Source organism: Lipophrys pholis (assembly GCF_963383615.2).
Source record: "Lipophrys pholis genome assembly, chromosome: 2".
Taxonomy (NCBI): domain Eukaryota; kingdom Metazoa; phylum Chordata; class Actinopteri; order Blenniiformes; family Blenniidae; genus Lipophrys; species Lipophrys pholis.
The window spans coordinates 20,603,879-20,625,030 of NC_137636.1; the positions used below are offsets into that span (position 1 = coordinate 20,603,879).

The 21,152-nt window shown below is 41.2% G+C and overlaps 1 protein-coding gene across 1 annotated transcript in view; it reads left to right on the forward strand.

The window, feature by feature from the left end:
- Positions 1 to 21,152, forward strand: part of tln2a (talin 2a) — a 95,754-nt gene that overhangs the window by 28,538 nt on the left and 46,064 nt on the right. Inside the window, exons 3-10 of the mRNA XM_080458113.1 lie at positions 15,504 to 15,675; positions 16,691 to 16,788; positions 17,670 to 17,799; positions 17,990 to 18,142; positions 19,389 to 19,531; positions 19,966 to 20,093; positions 20,357 to 20,420; positions 20,511 to 20,615. Coding sequence (XP_080314239.1) covers positions 15,540 to 15,675; positions 16,691 to 16,788; positions 17,670 to 17,799; positions 17,990 to 18,142; positions 19,389 to 19,531; positions 19,966 to 20,093; positions 20,357 to 20,420; positions 20,511 to 20,615 — 957 coding nt within the window. The 5' untranslated portion in view covers positions 15,504 to 15,539. The remainder of the gene's footprint in view (positions 1 to 15,503; positions 15,676 to 16,690; positions 16,789 to 17,669; positions 17,800 to 17,989; positions 18,143 to 19,388; positions 19,532 to 19,965; positions 20,094 to 20,356; positions 20,421 to 20,510; positions 20,616 to 21,152) is intronic.

Genomic DNA, 21,152 nt, shown 5'->3' on the forward strand with positions numbered 1-21,152 from the left:
CCGCTGAGGATACATACTGACCAAACACTGCTTAAGTTGAACAGTTTGTGATGCTCTCGCCTTCACAATAAGGTGAAACCCAATCAAAAATTCATGCTTGGCTATTTTTCATGCATTTAACACAAATACACAAAAACTTCCTACTTATTATATTTTGCCCCTAATCCCTACTCAGGTGAATAACACTCAATCCAACTGGCTTAATATTGTGACTAATTGGTGCATATCTTCTCTATGTTGCACTTTCCCTTTATTTGTTGGCAACTGTGGAAAGTCACTATAAGCCTGGAAATATCCGGATGCAAAGATGATTGCATTCAGGTACATTATGTAATTGTTGTGCTGCGTTTGTGTTGTTATATAAATACCTTTCTGCAGTAGTTGACGCACACATTATTCACCACGATGATGGTAAAGCAGTGGTCACGTCTGACTATGACCAGATGTTGTGGAATTTCTTGAGTCAGAGCAGCAGTAAGTTATTTGAGCTGGGAAGCGTCATCACACTCCACAAAGTAACAGTCCTACCAAACCCCCCGTTGTCATCAAGTTTTACTCAAAATGTAGTTTTCTGATGACGTTGTCTAAAAAGGAGTATTCTATTCATGAGCATCATTGGATGGGATGTTTTTCACTGCAGCTCCTAATTAGAAGTGGATTATGATGAGAAGAAAACCTCAGTGTGGCAGTGTAACTACTTGTCAACAGGCAGATTGTGTTTCTTTTTTTTTTTTTTAGGAGAAGTGGTCCCAGTGGTACTGACTGGTCTGGGTGTTGGGAAATGGAGTGTCTTCTGACCACATCTTCCCCCACCTCCTGCACGCTGTCTCACGGCATTCCTCCCACTGCCAGACATGTTGTCGGTAAAGCGGTGGGTCACGGCTCCTACTGTAGAGTGACCGAGGCCATCGAAACGGCAGCTGACCGGCACCGTTGCAGTGAATCACCAGGGCTTTTTCCCAGGTGGACTGTTGCGGCCGCCGCGAGGGTTTTGTAATCCCATCTGCATCACTGCTGAATAGAGCAGCTGAAAATGTGTTCAGCAAATTTGACCACTTTCACACCTAAGAAATAAAATTGCTTCGGTATTGTTGATCTTAACCTTGAACCAGATTTTTGCTTGACCTTGAACGACACAAGCATAATAGAGAATATTTCGTTATACACAAATGGCTCTTCCATTTAATGACATCGTCTTTGTAGAGAAAATTGCAGAAAAACGATGGCTCAATAAATGATTCACTCAGACAGTATTTCAATCAACAGTCTCTTTAGTCTGCTCAAGGCTGTGGAATTGTTAATGAGAATGAGGGGCTCAGACAGAATCTGGATATTACAGCCGTAATTATGCTGTGTGTGTGTGTTTTTTTTTTTTTTTAAACTAAAGCCAAAAGTCCCACAAGAACCACAATCGGCCCAATAACTTTTAAAACCACACCAAAGTGCAGAGATTATGTGAACATTTAGTGCATGGCAGGGTTTATTGATTCGCCAGCTCCTCGTTATTTTCCTGTGGAGTTTTTGGGACTCAGGAGGATTTGTGTGTCATGATGAGTACTAATGACCTGAAGTGCCATCAGTCCTGAGCAGAGGGAAGCTCACTGGAGTCACTTTTCTCTTTGCATTTAAATCTAATATCTGCCTCAGTCTCTGAAATATAGAACATTATGTTGTGAGTTCAAATCGTACCTGTTTACCTGATCCATCCGTCTTCTTGACTTGCTTCAATCAACGCGAGGTCGCATCTGCCGCGAGCCTGTCCCAGCTGACGACGGGCTTCAAGGCCAGGTACCACCTGGACATGATCCGAGTCCATTACAGGGATAACACATAAGAATCCACACCCAAACGTGTTTCTATGTGAACTGCTATTCATTCTAATCATATATCCTGTTTCATTCACAACGACTGGCAATTTACAGTTGTTAACTAACCTTAATTAACTAACACATTATTTTTCGCACTGAAAGTAGCAAGGTTAGCGAATCCTCATGCTCACAGAAAACAAGCAAATTACACACAAAAATGACCTACATTAAAAGGGGAAAGTCCTATTCATTCAATTTTACTGCATTACAATAACGTTTATATTTGCCTTATCCAGAATAATATACTTTAACAGTAAATCTTAAATCAAAAACTGTGTATGTAAAATTGTGAAGTCTTCCAAAGAGTATTTTTCTCTAAAATATTAGGAAGTAGAAAATGAAATCCTACAAGCACAAGTACAGATGGATGGGATGAATCATAGGCCAAGCGAGCATTTACCAGATCTCCCCTCAGTAATCGAGTGTTCACAACAAGCGCTAAAATCTTTTCAGTGCAGCTTCTTGGTTTCAAGTCGAGCCCTATCGAAGAGAATAAGAAATTAAACGTAGGTTGTGCAAGTGCACATTCGTGCACATAAGATCAACTCTCTTTTTGCCCGTCCACACAACCCACAATGCTGAAAGCACTGACACAAATGTGAAGTGACTCATGTTGACGGTGAGGATCTGACTGGCAGGGTGGTCTGTGTCTGGCTTGGTGACTCTTGGATTTCTGCGTCGCTGACTGATGGTGCTCAGCTTTCATACAGAGCGTTTTGAGAGCGTGCTAGAGTCAGACATAGTGGTGATGTCTCCTGAGCGCAGTAGTAAATCATGTGTGAGAGAGAGGAGCTTTTAGGATGACTGATGCTCCTTTTAGTTCTATTTTCCTCTATGTGATCTGTATTTTAAAGTTGACTTTCAGGAAAACATGGTTGGTCTTTGATTTACTTTGCTTACACATGTAACATTTTTTTGCTGTTGCACAGTGCAGGCTGTTCGGCGTCGTGCATCTCCAGGGCATTAATTTATTCACTATTTATTATGCTACAAGTTGAGATTTAAATACTTTACACATAACACAATATCAGCAGTTCAGTAAATCCTGTGCCACTTCTGCAGAAACAGAACCACAGTGGGCTGCTTTCGCATGATGTTAGCATTTTGAGATCGTCGTTTCACTAAAGAAGCAACATCAGCATCGGAGGTGAAAGCCATGGCTCTGAGCGCTCGCTGGCCGCGTGTTTTCACGCACCCACGCTGCTGTGACAGGAAACGATAGCGCGGCGATGATTAAGCTCCAGGGGCTGATTGCAGGTTTGTACTGGGAAAGTGCACGGTGCTCCACACTTCGAATAGCGAAGTGGCTGCAGTGTCTTCCCACACGGAGCAGGATGTTTTGAATCTCCACCGTGGCCAGACGCAGAAAGTAGCAGCCAGTTTAAAAGCAGAGAAGGATGAGGGGATGCTTTCATTTGCCACATGTTGGGAGGAATCCACGCAAAAGATTTCAAGGACATTACCAGTATGTTTAGATTTTCTGCTCAATTACTTTTGCTACAGGTTTGAATTAAATACTCATCAGTCAGTGCTTGGTATTCCGTCAGTTTCATTATTCTACAAGAGCTCGTCAGCCTCTTTTTGATTCCAGCAAAGAAATTGAATCATTTAATCATATATGGATCATTTAATTGTACCATTCATTCAGATGGGTTAGCAGATGAGAGGAATCATTTTATGCACTGTTAGTATTTCATTGCTTCCTCACAATGGGCAATGAAACCTCTGACTGCTTTGAAGAGATGCAAATCCAAAGTCATTGTGCACTTTTTAGTGTCCCATCATGGGCTGAGATGGCCTCGGCTGCTTTCCTAAGGACAATCATCTCTGGCCAGGTTTCAATAATAGTTTGTTTTTTTTAGGGTTTTGTCACCAGATTTGTAATGAATGTAAATATTGTCCCTAAATCGATGATATATCAAGCAGCGAATGTCAGCTGAGCTCCAGTGTTTTTTCATTTCCCAGCCTTAAAAAACAGATCTGATATTAGTCAGGACGCAGCCGGCCTGTGTCACCATGGCAACGGTATTTCAACACATCCTCCAGTAACAATACGAAACTGAATCCATACTTCAGGTCGAAAATAAAAGCTGCTGCCTTTAAGCAAGGGTTGTAAAGCATGATTAACCGAGTGGAGGCTCATAGCAGCTCGGTCTAACATATCTGCTCTTGTTTTCAAGCAGCCATCAGAATTGATATCTGTATGACAGATTGTGGAGGTGATGGCGGTTTGGCTTCATATTTCAGATTGATTCCTTCCATCTGATTAAAAAGCGAAATTGATCCAGGTCTGCTCCTCTCTGGACTTTCTCTCTTTGGAACATTAATCTTTGCTGTAGCAGTTTTTTTTTACAACCATTTTTGTTGTTCACTTTATAGGAATATAAAAACAAGAAACAAGGTAGTAACAATAATTTAGCATACTGTCCTATATTAGGTCGAATAAGGCATTATTGGCTAACTAAAGATTTATTGAACTCGTTGCTTTTCTTCTTTTGTGTGCATGAAACCTGACACTTGCGCTGGAGCTGCCATCGACTGAGATGCTTCACCTGGTCGTCTCTGCTATTTGCCGTCTCTCATACATAAAAACGTGCATACAAAGGTGCACATGCAAAAGCACGACAGGCAGACAAAAGACTTGCCGCCTCTGTCAGTCAGGATGTTCTGCCACCAAACCCCTGCTTCAGAGATTGCTGTGTAGTTTTCAACAGACTTAACTCACATGTAGTTTTTTTTATGTTTCTACATATTTTAGTAATAAAGAGCAAAGTAAACTGTTGGTTTTTTTTGTAGTTTATCCTCTGGCCTGTGAATATAAGTACAAAGTCCGTCTGTTCCAACATTTGCTTTGCAGCCTAACAAATGACCAGTAAAATGAGTTGCTTCTGGTTTTCATCATGCACATGAAATTTTTATTTGACGATTCACATTAACCACATGCCATTTCCAGAAGGAGAGAGATGAAGATAAAAAATAGAATTTGGTTACACATCTCTAAAGCCACACTTCATCCATCATACTCGCTACCAACAATCATCAATGAGAGCTTTCCCCGAGATCAAAAATGTTTGAAACCGGAATTTCTCTTTAAAGTTGCAGCATGTTTCCTTCGATACGGACAGAAGGAAAACAACACAGGCCTTGTGGAGTTCGAGCATTAATATTCAATGACAAGTTTACCTTGAAACCTGATGCGTTTGTGCCTGCGCTTCCAAATGGACTCCTTTTGGCTCTCTCCGTAGTATGAAGAGGCGGATCTGAATTTCTGTCACTGTTATTAGTAGAGTAGAAGAATTACTTGTCTTGGAGAAATTAAAAGTCAATGTCCAAGTCTTTGTTTTGTAGATTTTTACAGAGTACACTGCACTTTGCTCAGTGCCAGCTCAGATAGGCTCCAACTCTAAGGGAGTCCAACTGGATAATAAGGCACTTATAAAAGATTTCTGAATTTTAGGGCGAGGAAAACTAAAAAACAAACAAACTTCCAGAAGTTTAAGGGCTTAAGCAGTTTGTATGAATATTGCTTGTGCCCCATGATTGTTAGAATCCTTTGTGTACTACCAAGTTTTATAACTACGCTGACTCTTCAAACTTCACTTCAACAATCTTAACCTATTGGCTCCTTTAAACAACTACTTTGCCCTCTACAAACGCCAATAATTGATTCCTGCAAAGCAGAAGCAGGCTGTAAGAAGATAGCTAAGTGTTCCCAGGGAGCCATTTCCTCAGGTTTTAATGCGCTTAAGAATTGCCAGGTAGGAGGAACAGTGAAGGTCACATTGAGGTCTGGAAGATCCACCAAACTTTACAAGGAGCAGCGCTCATAGGATTTCTACAGGGGCAGAGTCTCACCTCCCTTTGACTGCGGGGCACGTTCAGGAAGACGGAGCAGACTGGAGAGTGGAGGAGGACTGTTCTCCCGGGCTGCTACACCTGCACACCTATGACCTTCATTAAAGAGTCATCACAAGAAAAACATCTCTGAACTCGTAATAAAAAAAAAAAAATGGATGAAGAAGCTTACAAATGCATTGTGGAAGTCAATTGTGTGTTGACTCATAAAGAGGATTGTAAACACCGCAAATAGAAACATGTTTGAGAAAAGAAGGATTATTGATGTTCAGAAAAGTACACATCTCTGGCTGTTAGGAACTAAGGTGGAGGGATTATGTTTTGGGCTTGTATGGCCGCCAGCAGCGTGGGGAACAGTTGCAGTGAAAAGGGAGGAATAGATTCAAAGATTGAATACCAGCAAATTCTGGAAGAAAACAAAACAAAAAATAAGGTGGAGCAATAGCCACTGCATATAGCTATAAACATCAACAATCTTTTGGCTTGCCTCAGAAGAGACCTTGTAGGACTCTCAAAAAGCTCAAAGCCTTCTGCAGGAAGAAAGAGAAAAAAAACAATGGAACTAGAATAAAAAAACTTTTAGGTGTTGCGAAAACATTTACAAGCTGCGATACTTGCCAAGGGGATCGTTATGAAGTAGTGACCCTGCACGTTACCCAACATTTTGCTATGGGATCTTTCACTCTTAACCTATTCTTAAACTGTGAAAAATAAAAATTAAGAGATTCTATTGCTTCAGAGATGAAGCAAATGCTTCATTTTCATCTTTATAGCTCTCAGCAGTGGCATCATCTATAACCCATAAACAGAAACAAAAACGTTGACCCACACTGCCTACCTCCGACTGTGGACTGATTTCAAAGACTTCATTGATCAGTCTCACTTTGTCTGCATTGAAACTGTAAAGAAAGGAAAAAAAACGTTAACTATTTGTTTTTGTGTGAACTCTGAGCCACTGAGCTGAGGATTGTTTTTTCAACTTTAATATGCTTTCAGAGAGCAGAACGGTATTCACTCAGATCCTCGCCCTGCTTTCTCCGCCGACTGTGAAGTTACAAGGGCGCTCTTTTGACCTCCTGTCCACCGCCGACCCGTTCAGACTGCTGCACGATGACGATGGCCTCGTTCTGAACTGTGCCAGCTGGGCGATGTATCAGGCTCAGATCTGTGTGTTTTAGATCTGTTTCTTTTCTGCATGATGAGCAGTTGTATTGTTTGTGCTGTGCTTCCATTGATATGACGACGGCGTCTCATTGGCACCTGAGGATGTTTAGAAGAAACGGTTGGCTCGTTCCAGATGCGGTGAACTGATTCATCGTGGACTATTATTCAGAACTGTTAAATTGAAGGTGTGCGTGGGCGGATGTTTGATCATATCAGAAAACACTGAGTATATATGTTTAGAACGTTTGACAGTTCACAGTTGACTCTGGGCGAAGGCAGGGAACATCCTGGACAGGCAAACACAGAAAAGCTGGGATATTCTCAACTGAGAAGTTTTAGTCTGTGTTTTTTTATCTCTTAAAACATTAAGGAAGCATAAAAGTGTCAGGAATGAACAGTGCTCTTTTGTGTTGATGTATAACCTGCAAGCATCTCCGGTTTACATTCAGTATTAACCTGTGAAACTGTCACAGCCTCATGTGAGAAGACAAGAAAAGTTAAAAGAAACACTCTACGTCTCTGTCATTGAATTTAACTAGATGTCAGGGGGTAAAATGCTCAAACCCAGTGTTCATCTTAGAAGATCACAAAAGCTTTTTAGTCATGCAGAAGTGTATCTAACTGCTTGAAAATATGCAAATAATGTATGAATCTAACCTCTCTCAGTCAAACATCCAATGCCACACTCATTACATTTTTCACCCTCAACACTTTCCTATACTGGTTCTCAGCAATTCAAGGTCCGGTGTCAAGGTTGCTGATTTGTGTCTGACATGCAGATTTAAAGCCTGAGTGTTTAGCAAATTATTATGGACTCTCTTTCAATAACTGGAAAGCCACTCAGGATGTTAACAGAAGCCTCACTAAAGGGTGCCGTACACAGTCCGATTAATATTCAGCAGCAGTGCATATAAAGTAGAAGGATCGTAATCTGCAACACGCTCCGGGAGCACTTCAGTCCTCCCGCAGAGACTCCAGATTTACATTGGGTTTTCTTTTTTTTTTTAAAGGTTTTTGTAACAGGCGTGTCTAATTAAAGCTTTTCATCTCAGTGTCTGTTTTATCATGTTTTACAATGTGTGAAATGCTGTTTCTCTGCAGTCGCATTCATTTAAAAGCAGCACAGCTACGTTCCCGGCAGATCTCGGTCTCACTCTCAAGCCGCCGCTGCATATGAAGTGAATGTCACTGTCACATGATGGTGAGACATTGTGCTGTATCTGCTGCTGTTTCACTTCATAAGGCCAATTTGCAATGCTGTATGTCAGTAACGGTGCTTACATGAAAATACTGTCATTTATATGAAAAAGAAAGGCAATCAATAAAATGCAGACGGATGGACTAATTACAGTGTTAGCCCAGTTTGGCTTCTGTTTCAGAACTAGGTTAGCAACATGCTACAGCCAAATATTGAACAGGCTCTCAGGTCCAGAACTCCTTTAGGATTGGCCTGTTTGACTTGTGGGCTGTTCTATTATTGGATTAGAGGCCATGTTACTGTAATAGGGCTCGGGCATTCCCAGCAGACGCTGCACTGCCTCATTGATCTATTGAACAATAGCTACATGTTCCACTGCTCGGTCTCATTTTCCTTTTTATCTCACGAGCCTTTTGTCTGACTGTTAGGCTGCAAGTTTTCTCCAAATGAAATCGAATTCGGTGTGTGCATAGTGACAAAATGTAACCTGCTTCTCTCTTGCCGGGCTGCGCGCTCCGAGCTGCCTCCCTTTCCTCCAGTGTGTCTGTGTCAAAGCCAACGTCTCTGAGTTACCGACTCAAACGGCACAGCGCTGAACACAAACTGCCGACAGCTCGAATTCTTCAGCTTCTGTCAACATTTGCTCTCTTGGATGTGCATTGCAGCTGCAGCCTAATCGTTAGCACTTAAAAAGGGAAGAGTCTTTGTATGCAAGTCATCATATGTTTAGAGACTATTTACTGTGTCCACACAGAGTCTCGAAAACGGACTAATTTATGAACGGTCGCTGTGTAAAGTTTGGAGGCTGCCCTCCTCTGAACAACCCTACCATCATCAGCTGACTTGCACTAGAGGTAAATAAATTCTTGTTCATATTTATGCTATGACAAGTGGTTATGATACTGCGGCATCAGAGGAACCATGTTTTATCAGTTTTTGTTACAAAACAAAATGCATACAGTTTTCTCCATCGATTGGAGATGCAGTGGTGCTTCTTTACATCTTACGCTCGCCACTGGGCGTTAAGGATTACTATACTTAACTAAAAATAGACACGGACGCATATCTCTGCTCATGTCACAGAGCAAGACTGCAATCATATTACAGCCTATCATGTGATCTGCGGTGTGTACCACGCACAGAGACATTTGTTCCCCCTGCACACAGGCAACATGAGGCCTTCAGTAAAACTGCACCAAGTCTTTGGAAAAGGGCTGTCTTTGGGGGGGGGATTTGTTACGAGGGATCAGATGTTACCCTTGAAATGGGCTCGGGGGGACAGGTACTGAAACAAGTAGTGAAATGCAGAAAGCAGCAACACTACAGTGTGAATATTCCATTAGAGATAAAAGATGAGTGATGAAATGTCAGCAACGTGTATTAACTATATATTGTAACTAGAATAATGCTCCTGTGAGTGCTGAAATAATGTAACCAGTGAAAGATAATTGCATTAAGTTACGGTGCTGTACAAAAGAAAGTTAAAATTGGGTTTGAATGGACCATCAGAGGGCTGATTATGACACTTCCACTAGGATATGTTTAACATCTTCCATTTTGAATCTCTTACAAGCACAGAATTACTCTCCTCAGTGGCCTCGCCAGCACAATGTCCCTGTCAGCTGGTGCCCCTTTACATTAGTGTATAGTATATGATATGTATGGTATATGATACAGGGCTGAAATACACCCTTTAGGGCTAAGCTGCTTTGAATGCCTCTGACACCATTGTTATTAGCTGTGCTTTTTGTTTTCTTTATTTATGGCCTCGAAACCTGGTGTCAGTTCATGTGATATATGTGCTCAGTCACTTCTCATTCGATGTGACTGAAGTATAGAGCTTATCTTTTTTTTTTTAATATGCATAATACATTAGGGTTTATCACCATGTTATTCCAAGAAACCCCACATTTAATACTTACTTAATGACCAAGAGGCCTGCATGGTTAAATCAACCCTGTGCTGTACATCACATGGAAACTGTTGCGTGCAGTGGATTGCTATTGTTGAATATTCTGTGTGAGCCTGCAGTTGATCAAAGCAGTGTAGGTGTAACTAGTGCAGTTGGGTTTAAAGTCAGGAGGGGGGATGGAAGCTCAGCGCTCGGTGTGGGCGTGTACAGTGTAGTAATTATTATGTATTTATATGCTACTTGTTTGCCTCATTTTTTTTCTGTGGATTTGCGTTTCAAACGGTCTACCGATGAGGCCAGTGGTTCATTTTTCACTGCTCAATGAGAGTGGTCTGCTTTGTTTTGAACAGTTTTGAACTACTTGTTGCCCAAACCAAAAAAAAAAGACCTCCCTGATGTCGTAGCAACTTAAAGAGCCAGGTATCATTATGCAGAAATTGGCATCGATTTAGAGGAAAGAAGAGCAGAGAATAGACGGATCGAGCCGCAGACTAACAAACACGAGTGCAGCAGGTGGATGAGTTGTGCAGGCACATAAAGCAGCCAGGCAAGTAAATAAAACATGCAGGGAAACAGACGGGCCGGCACACCGATGGATCCACCAGCGTGGCGAGACATGATGACAGGAGTGATATAGCAGGCTGCTGGAGTCATCACTGAAGAGGCAGCACCTTCATCTTATCAAGTGGTACTGGACATACAAATAAAGCAAGCCTGACACACCACTTGTGTCTTCATTGCACCCTCATAAAAGTGATTATTTCAACAAAATTGCAAGATTTGTAGTACATATAGGTGTGCATAGTGAAAAGTTACACAAACTATTATTTTCTACAAACATTAGCAAGTTATTTGTAATTTAATTCTTGCAGGTTGCGTTGCGTTCACAAGGTAACAACAGGGTGGAGAATACTTTTCTTCCTAGTGGGAATAATGCATCTGAATGAGGCCAGAGTGGGAATGTGGCCGAGCTCCCAGAAGTCGATTCGACGTGGATTTGCTTACAATCAAGATTCAAAATTACCAGACAATCTCGCACCACTTCTGTGAAGCAGACTTCTAACTATAACTTATCAAAGCAACAGTAGTTGGACGTATTGATGGCAGAAAATGGCCGTTTCATTCCCCTCTTGGTTGTTGTACAATGAACATGTTTGTGATCAGCATTGGGAATGCTGTGAACTCAGAAGTGGAGCCTACCAGCTGATAACAATCCCAGTTCCCAGCTGCTTCCAGTCGTCATCAGTAGCAAGTGTTTCTAACTCGCTGCACTTGACAAAAGAACACAATGTGTTGTTATACATTATCACAGATGTTGTCACGGCTGCAGATATTTTCAGCTTATCTTTTGCCTAATGCAGAGGGAGGACGTTCTGTGCAGTTCGAGGGTGTTTGCTTGTTTCAGAATGATACACTTTCTTTTTTTTTCTTCCATTTTCTTGCCCACATTGCTTATCAATGTTCTTGTTTTCATTTGTGTATCCATGAGTGTGTCGCTCTTGAAATGAGATTAGTATTACTATCTCAATTGTCAAAAAGTACTTGTTCTGCTGTCCCCCAAAAAACAGCTTATAATTCAGCAGCACAGTGTTTTTGATAATTAAAGGGTGCATTGTAACCTGATCCTGTGTATTAACAATTGGCCCACAACACAAAAACACTTCCTGCTTGTCAGGCACACGGCTCTTTGTAGGAGTATTTCTTTTTTTTTTTTTTTTATTGCTTGTATTTACATTGGTAACGTTATTGTTTGACTTTGACACACCCTTGTGCATTAGTGCACCTGGCTTTAGCTGGTGCTGTTTAGACAATTTATATTAAGCCCCTTGTTTTGGGAACAGATTTGGTTTTGGCATTGGAGAGCTTGTTGGTGTAGATCCACACATGAAATGCCTGGCTTCAGCAAGCTTCTTGCGTTTCATTTGTTTTATCAGTCATAGAATCCTGCGTTATGTTTGCTACTCTGACACTGATGCTAGATATGGAACCACCTCTACCTCTGATAACATTATCTCTTCAGATTTTCTTCAGCTGTGCTTTATGAACAGTTATTTGTTGTATTTTTCTTGCAGTTTTTGCACTTTTATCCACATTATATATCAGGGGGGCTTTTTTTTATAAATCAGCGATACTTTGCTTCAAATGACTACTGAGATTTATTAGTGCTGTCCGCTCACTGGAGCTTTATTCCCACACTGGATTTGGGAGTAGCCTAATGACATGGTCATACCCAAGTGTTTTGTGAGCTGTTACAATCACATCTGATCTCAACAAATCCTTTCTCATTGCACTGGGGAAAAAAAACTATGATAGGATGCTTGGGAGGTAATCCAGCTTTCATGGAGTCTCTGCTTTGTCTTGATGGAGGATGAAAGAGAGATTTACCTTTTTCTTTTCAAATGTGTCTTATCAGAATGTCATGGCCACAATCAGGCTCATAATTCTGTTTTGTTCTGCGTGATTTACATTTAATCAGGTAAATGTTTTGCCGTTTAATAAGCAGAAGATGTTTTTGGCATCATTTATTTTCAAAACAAATCTGTCTCTCTTGCAAAATGCGTTTGTGTTTGTGTGGACTGAAATGAATTGTAATTCACAGGGGGATTCACATCTTACGGAGGCTCCAAAGGGTTTTAGGAAGGATAATTAAAGCACAGCGTGTGACCAATTTCCATATTATTGTTGAGGTTAAAAGGGATTTGCGCGAGCCGATTTTCATTGTGTGTTTGTCAGAATGGGCCTTCAATTTACGCTCTTGAAACTTTATCTGGAACCCAAATAATTTGCAGTGTTGAATGCCGCGTGTTATGCATCATCAGTTTAACCACCTGTAGTGACAGTAGTGGTGCGTAGATAAAGCTGCTTGAGTAACTTTATGCAACACACTAATCGACATTAACATTATGACCATCCACCTAATACCTAATATTGTATAGATACTGCTTCTGCAGCACAAATGGATCAGAGTTGTTGAGGCCACGCCTCCGCTGATGGCTGTGATATTAAAAACATACATATTAAATACAGTTATCCTACACATGATGAGGCCATATTGTTGTGCTGTGTAAAGATTCTTCTGAATGTATTTGATGAGCAGACTCATATTTGGTCCTATTTACATCTTTCAGTGCCTTGTCAGCCAACCACAGATGATTGAGTTTATTCAGCAAATCAGTTCATATCTGCACACAGTTATTTAGTCGGGTCCCCCCGCCAAAAAAAACCCCATCCCACAGCATAATGTTATAGGCTGAAGCTAATTCGTGTTTGTATTGAATGGCGGTAAATAAGCTGTCTTTGTTCACTGCTAACCCTGCTGGTTCTTGGACTGTTCACAATTGTGTTGTATTATTACTTTATCATACTCCGTCCTTATTGCTTTCCCATATCTCTGCACTTCTTTTGACTGTCTACTCTGCATTGGACCATTTCTCAGCCACATACAAGCTGATGCAGCACTTACTACAGTGTAAAACAGAAATAATACCGTTTTACTGCAATATTGCACACTTTGTTTGCTTTGCCGAAGGTAACAAATATAAAGGCAAGGAGGAACTGCTGATAGGATGCAAAGGTTCCTACAGGTACTTTATGATTTGCTTCTTATTAGCAGGACAAGCTGAACTGGCATCATTTCAAAACCATCTCTGTATGTGCTTGTGAATCACCCTCAGGTCACCCCTGACAGTGTTTCTAAAAAATCACTTGTGTTGACTCAGTAAACTGAATTAGCCCAGAGAAAGATGCTTTCTTTTGATTGGTGAGGGCGCATAAGAATAAGAAGGGTTATCTGTTTTAAGATGGAGTTCGCAGTCACTGGGAAGTGTTTGGCTCTGATCCAGACGCTATCAACTGGAGGTTTCGAGAAAAGCACTTGACTGATTAAGACTAAGCACAATGTAATAAGTGAGAAATTTCCCTGCTTAAATAGGCTTCTTCCTTAAGTGCTTGTTTGCTTTGTGCCTATCGCAGTTTCGAAAGTGCTAAATGGGCCTGATGACGCTTCTTCCAACATCTTTGAATGAAACAGAGCGGTAACATTGCCTGGGTTAGATTTAAGATGCGTCCGCTGAGTGTCAACACGAGGTGCCAGACAAACACCTTCTCTCCTGTATGTGAACAAATCTCACGTAGGAACCAGATTCTGAGCGTCTGAGTCAGGGTCAGAAGGCAGCGGGGAGGAGGAGAGGCTGCCTCTGTACTTCAGCCATGGCCCAGGATGACCCCTGGCCTTTAACCCCCTCCCGCTACACAGCGGCTCTGTGTTCTCATTGGTCTCAAACAGGATGTGCTCTGTGTGAGAGTTCACAGGACTCTCCTCCTTTTTTCTTCCTCCATGTAGCTGTGAATCGCGGCAGCATCATATCTGAAGCTGTTAACACGTCCTCCTCGCTCCGTGTTTGAAATGAAACACTGAGAGCATTTGTCCTACCTTCTGTTGTCATTACCACTGTCGGGATGCACGTCATCGTGTTGTTGTTTTTTTTTAACTTTCAATATCTGGCAGGTATTCTATTATTGCTGGGTGTCCCTTACTGCTGGGAAGCTCATGTTAGAACTGTGTGATGCGCCAGTGAATCTTCTCCTGAATTTGACACTGTAATGACAATTATGTAGATATACGGTAATAGAAAGGGAATGAAAGAGCAAACAGTGCTGCAAGATTTAATCATCTGTTTAAAACACCAGTACGTAGCTGAGTAAAGTTTATATTAAATACTCTGAAATATCCAACATAATAATACACAATGACAGGAAACTGCAGTCAGATTAGCAGACAGATTCTCCCTTTGGTACGTGAAAATATGAAGAGCAGTATTATTGTCACAGTGTGGAACCCTGTGTGGACTTTCTCTGGGATAACAGGAGGGAAAGTGCTTCTTTGTCTGCGTGTGTGTGTGTGTGTGTGTGTGAGGACTGTGATGGCTATTAAGTAATTTTTTGATGTTTTTGGCAACACAACAAAGATTGAGGGAGTGGTTTGTTTTCACACACTCGACACCGTAACAGATTGTTGAGAAGTGCCCGTCTACTCCCCGTTGCTGCGGATCACTTTACCTTTCAAGTCTTTAGCAACAGAGTGTCTGGAGACTTTCTTCTTTGTCCCCATTTTGGAAAAGTTATCAATTTGCTGTCAGCTTTTTGTTTCATGAAGCAAAGCGATAGCCTCACTGTACACAAATTAACACTTTCTTCACGTTGACAAGATGTCATTCTTTGTAACGGAGCCGCGAGAAGAAACAACTCTCAGGTGTTGATCAAGCCAGGATGGAAAGTGAAACGAAAGCACAGATGTGTGGAAATGAAATAAGTTTTAGGTTGGGTTTTTCTTCCAGTGGGAAAATAAGAGACATGTTGGGGGTTTTTTTTGGGGGGGGGGGGGTTCAGTGAAGCCCTGCCTCTGGTTAACCATTTTTTATATTCACTAAGTGTTTTTGCCTCCTCTCAACTTTTAAATCTCCTGAACTTGTGTCATGTGATAACCTGGGGCCCTCCTGTCCTGCAGGTGTAGCTGCAGCCCTTGTCCACACCGCCTGCCAAGATGGTGGTGCTGTCACTGAAAATCTGCGTGCGGCAATGCAACGTCGTGAAGACGATGCAGTTCGAGCCCGCCACAGCCGTCTACGATGCCTGCAGGATCATAAGAGAGCGGGTCCCCGAGGCTCAAACTGGACAGGGTGAGGTTCAGAGCTGATGTCGGCACTTTACAGATTTATTTATATGACTGTGTGTTCACCAATGACTGACAAGAAACTGAAGCAACAAAATGTCTAGAAGCAGTTTCCAGTGTCTTTTTACAGAGTAATACTGTATGTCATTGCCAGTACTGTATATATATGTATTTTTTTTTTTTATTTGCAGCCGTTATAAATTGTCCATTCATCGAGCTTTAATGGTGTAATCTGATTGGCAACCTCATGTGACATCATTTCTTTTCATTGATGTTATTCATTCTGTGATCATTATATTTTAAAAAGGAAATAAAACTCGAAAGTTAAAATCTGTTTGAAAAGGAGAAGTAGAAACCATTAATTAATTGGGTATCCTTTAAAGACATATGTATTTGTTTTCAGTACAAAAAAAACTCAACAAGAAATGTCACACTGTGTGACAATTTTTAATTAACGGTGCACCACTTAAGGCATTTAAGCATTTAGGACTCTGTTGAAAGGCTTACTGAAGATGCTAGAGACATCAATGTAACCAAGGGGACATCATCATACAACATGATATTAATGTTGACAGTGGAAAATGACGAGGTCAGATGCACATTCTCCAAAAAAGAAAAAAAAATATAACTCAGCCAGAAAAAGCTGCATGGAAGCATAAATGCACAGACTGAACAGTTCAAATGTTTATCTCGTCCTCGTAGTCTAAATGTTAACTGGAGTGGAAGCTTTGATTTTAAAGCTTTATGTGCTGCTTCCCTCTGTGTCCCCCACAAAGTCCTCTGGATCCACTCCTGCAGAAGGAAAAGTAAATGATTTTACAGGATTCAAGAAATGGTTCCTGTATTCCTGCTGCCCGGATCCTCCTCCGTCTCCCTAAAACCTCAATCACAGATCATAATGTACACACAGCACGACACTAAATGAGTGATTGCTGTGCTCCATGTTTACTTTTGCTCCCAGTTAGGAATTGTTTCCATCTTTGCCTTGTCTAAAGAGCTGATGTTTGTCTTCACATCTCCAGCGTCAGACTATGGTCTGTTTCTGTCGGACGAAGACCCCAGAAAAGGCATCTGGTTGGAGTCTGGAAGGACACTGGACTATTACATGCTCCGCAATGGGGTAAATACATCAAGCTGTCTAACCCACAAACACTCACTAAAACCAGGATCAGCTGTTAGTATGGCACGAGTGTTTACTCTGAGCTATGTGGCAGTGGAGAATAATATAAAACTACACACATGCACATTCACACACTGTTATCTTGGGAGCTGTGTGAGTGTGTGACACAGAAGCCCCAGAGAGCGATGTGTGAAATAACATCTGACTGGGACAAACTCATCAACATTCCCTCATATCTTGCATTCCATTGATAGTTGTTGTCATTGTATTAACATCCAAGTTTTATAAAAAAATGTTCTATTTGCAGACCTAGCTATGATATCAGTGGACATTTAAACCAGTTTCTGAAACGTAAACCAAGCACAAACTGTATGAACGAGTACAGAAACTGTGGAGCACAAGGTGAGGCTTTGTGTTAAAGAAACGGCTTTTAAAAAGGAGCTTTTGAAGCGTCCAGCTGTAGATGACTTGCCAGCTTGTTTTTGATTCCTGCTGCCAAAGCCAGACGGACTCTGGCTTCCTCAGTCACAGCGGCGCGCTGCCTCTCACGACACCGGCAGTTGCGGTTTTGGTGGCTTTAAATGGCGTCTCCCTCTCAAATCCACCAAAGGCAACCCAGGTAGAAGGCTGGACTGTGACTGATTATTGTGAACCAAATCTCTCTTCATTGTTGCGATTGGAAGGGTGCAGCAGCCTGTGATAGGCAGCCGTTAAATGAGGTTTTCTGGCTTGTATTCTCCTGCTCTCTCCGCTCAACCTGAATGCATTTGATCGTTTTTCCAAGCGGTTCCATTCAGTCAGTTCATTTTTTTTTTTCCCCTCACCATTCCCCTCTTTTAATTTCTTTCTTCTCTTTTCCTTCCCATTTTGTCTTTGAGCAGGATATCCTTGAATACAAAAAGAAGCAAAGACCCCAAAAAATCAAAATGTTGGACGGAGCCATTAAAACCATCATGGTAGACGACTCCAAAACAGTGGGAGAGCTGCTTGTGACTATATGCAGCAGAATAGGTACAATTGATTATTTTACAAAGGTCAAATATTCTTCATTGAATTTAATGTGTGCATTTTTTTGTTGTTAGGGAAATTCAAATATAAAGCCAAAACGTACTGCAAAACCCTGTGGAATCAACTCAAATAAATGCATAAAATAAAACATGTATCCACTGGACCCTGACGGGAATTCCCCTTTTCATCCCAGGCATCACAAACTATGAGGAATACTCTTTGATCCAAGAGATAGTCGAGGAGAAGAAAGAGGATGGGACGGGTACGCTGAAGAAAGAGAGGACGCTGCTGCGAGACGAGCGCAAGATGGAGAAGCTGAAAGCCAAACTCCACACAGACGATGACTGTGAGTTGAGGAGAGCGAGATACAATCCTCTTGAAATGCAGCACAATTACTGACCAGAGCATTGTGACCAGCGCTGTGCTCTTTTGTGAACTCATAAAATTGTGATCTACTGTTTGTATCCTCAGATGCGATTGTTGTTTTTCTAAAATATTTTACGGGAATATTCCGTATACAAAATGGTCATTTATGAGCACATTTTCACAGCTCTCTGTGATATCTGCCACCGTTCACTGGAATGTGGGCGGGGATATACTGTATATGGTGGGCTCTGACTTTGGGTCAGATCATTACTTTTGCTTCCCATTTTGCATTTCTTTCCAATATGGGTGTGGCAGAAATCATTTTTAAATGCGTTCAAATCAAACAGTGACAACACAGACAGAGTCTGGCTGTAATTCCAACGACCCCCAACAAGTCTTTGGTAGACTATTTCTCTCTCGCCAATGAATTGTATACTATTGTAAAGTGTGTTTATTTATCTTCTCAATGATGCCAAAATTGTAAGGAACATGTATTTTTGGGATCAGCAGCAGAGCCGCGTGTGAGCATCCGGTTCTTCAACCAGCAATTGTCACAACTCAACAAACCTTTTTTTTTTGTTGGTCAGTTTGGCACAAACGACAAGCCCAAGCTGATCCCCACAACTGTTGGACTGCTGGCGCATCCACTCCTCCGCAAATTCTGCACTCTTTGAAAAACCCTGCCCAGTGTTATCTCTTAGACGATAGACTTTGGGCCAAGACTGTGGAGATATGAAATTGTCACTTGCAGAATTTCTTCTTGGCTCTCTCTCTGCATTAAGATTAACTCTAATGATGACACGCCTAATTTTTCCAGTGAGGAAGTTACCATGACACAACCCACTGCCTCGTCCTCAAGACATTACTCTATCGGCGCAGTGTTCTCCATGTCTTCTCCACACTTTGGCCTTACAATCCAGGTTTTTTTCCTGTGCACAGTCTACATACTTAACTCTTTACAAATGTGGCATAATTTGGAATGGTAAAAGTCCTGGTTTTCCAGTGGTATAAGATTTATTTTCAAGAACACATATATACACCAAAGTAATCCACCAAACTCAGATTTTTACACTTTCTAAGTGTAGATTTTAAAAACATGTAAAAGATAGTGACATACTATCACTTAATCCGGATGTTGCGGCTTCAATCCCTCATCTGTCCCAGTGTTGTTACGTTGAATGGGAAATTTTCTGATGTGTGAGGATATATGTGTTGTGTGTTTGCAGTGAATTGGCTGGACCACAGCAGGACGTTCAGAGAGCAGGGCGTGGACGAGAACGAGACGCTTCTGCTCAGACGCAAGTTCTTCTACTCGGACCAGAATGTGGACTCCAGAGACCCGGTTCAGCTCAACCTGCTTTATGTTCAGGTCTGAACTTCACTAAATATGTATATTAACTCAGTGTGGATGCTTGTTCCTGCGGAAACTCTGTATTCTCTTTGTTGAAAAGCAACCACTGCTTGTTGAAGCAGAAATTTGACAGTGAAGAACAGAGGCAACCGGCTGCAGTTTTTTACGCCTCAAGTCAAATCAGATATATTTTAATGGAGTTGGCGCCATGTCGGTACTGCAAACAGTTCGATCTCACATGGCCCTCCCTCTTTCAGGAGAGGATGGAGCTACATAGCAAGAAATAGACTGTGCCATCAGTTTTTCCATTATCGCCTGATAGTGACAATTGATTTCTATATTAGGAAATGTGAGCTACTGGTAAATAACTAGATTACATTATGCAAGAAAGCTCACCTATTTCTGATCTCTGTTTCATATCTCTTCTGTTTTTATTAAAATGTGTCTTTCAGGCTCGAGATGACATCCTAAACGGCTCCCACCCTGTGTCATTTGACAAGGCCTGTGAGTTCGGAGGCATTCAGGCTCAGATCCAGTTTGGTCCTCACGTTGAGCATAAACACAAGCCTGGATTCTTGGAGTAAGCATCTATTCTGCATGCTTTTTCTGTATGATGAAGGCTGGAGATTCAATCAGAATCGTTCAGCTTTATAATAAGAACAAACTCCTGTTTTGTGTCAAGACTTTTTGTTCATATCAGATGTTTTCGATGTCACATTAACTTTTAACTCAAAATAATTTCAGTTTGTCAATAAAATAGCCATTATTTTGTTCTTTTAGCAGAAATAAAAATCTACATTTTGCTTTAATTTGAGTATCAATTCTGTTTGATTTCTTCCAAAGCTTGAAGGAGTTTCTACCCAAAGAATATATAAAGCAAAGAGGAGCAGAGAAGAAAGTCTTTCAGGTGCGGTTTGTCTGCCTTTGTGTTTTTGTAAACTTTAACAATTGTGCCTTAATGTTCAGATGATTCATCCATGAAACATCTCATCTCCAGGAACACAAAAACTGTGGAGAAATGACAGAGATTGAAGCAAAAGTGAAATATGTGAAATTGGCCCGATCTCTGCGGACATATGGCGTCTCCTTCTTCCTGGTCAAGGCAAGTCCTAAAATCTTACAATGATCTTTTTTTTGGGGGGTTTTATCGAAAATCTTAATAAAATACTATTTTGCCATTTTGTTCAAAGAAGAGATCTTCCACACAAAAAAAAAAGCCTCAAGCTCTTTCCATACTTTTTTACATTTTTTATTTATTTATTTTTAATGGAGAAGCGGATTTTAGAATTAGTTGAACTCGAGTCGGAGCCTTTTATCTCCACAGTGTGAAATCTGTCTTCTGGGCTTGGTGTTAACTGGATAAAGTGGTTGGTGGCGCTACACAGCAGGTGGTGAAAGTAAAGTGCCTGGGCCCATTTGAACTTTTAAAGCTTCTTATGTCACCCAAAGCAAGAGGACCTGTAGGTGGAAACATTTGTATATTTATATTTATGTATATCTTTTTAGGCCTGTAACACTACAGAACAAAGTCACTCTGTGACTCAATACACACCATGTAGAGTATTAGTATGAGGAGTTTCATCCATCCATCTTTTGCAAGGTTTTGCCCAGATTAGGGCGCGGTGTGCTAGAATTGATC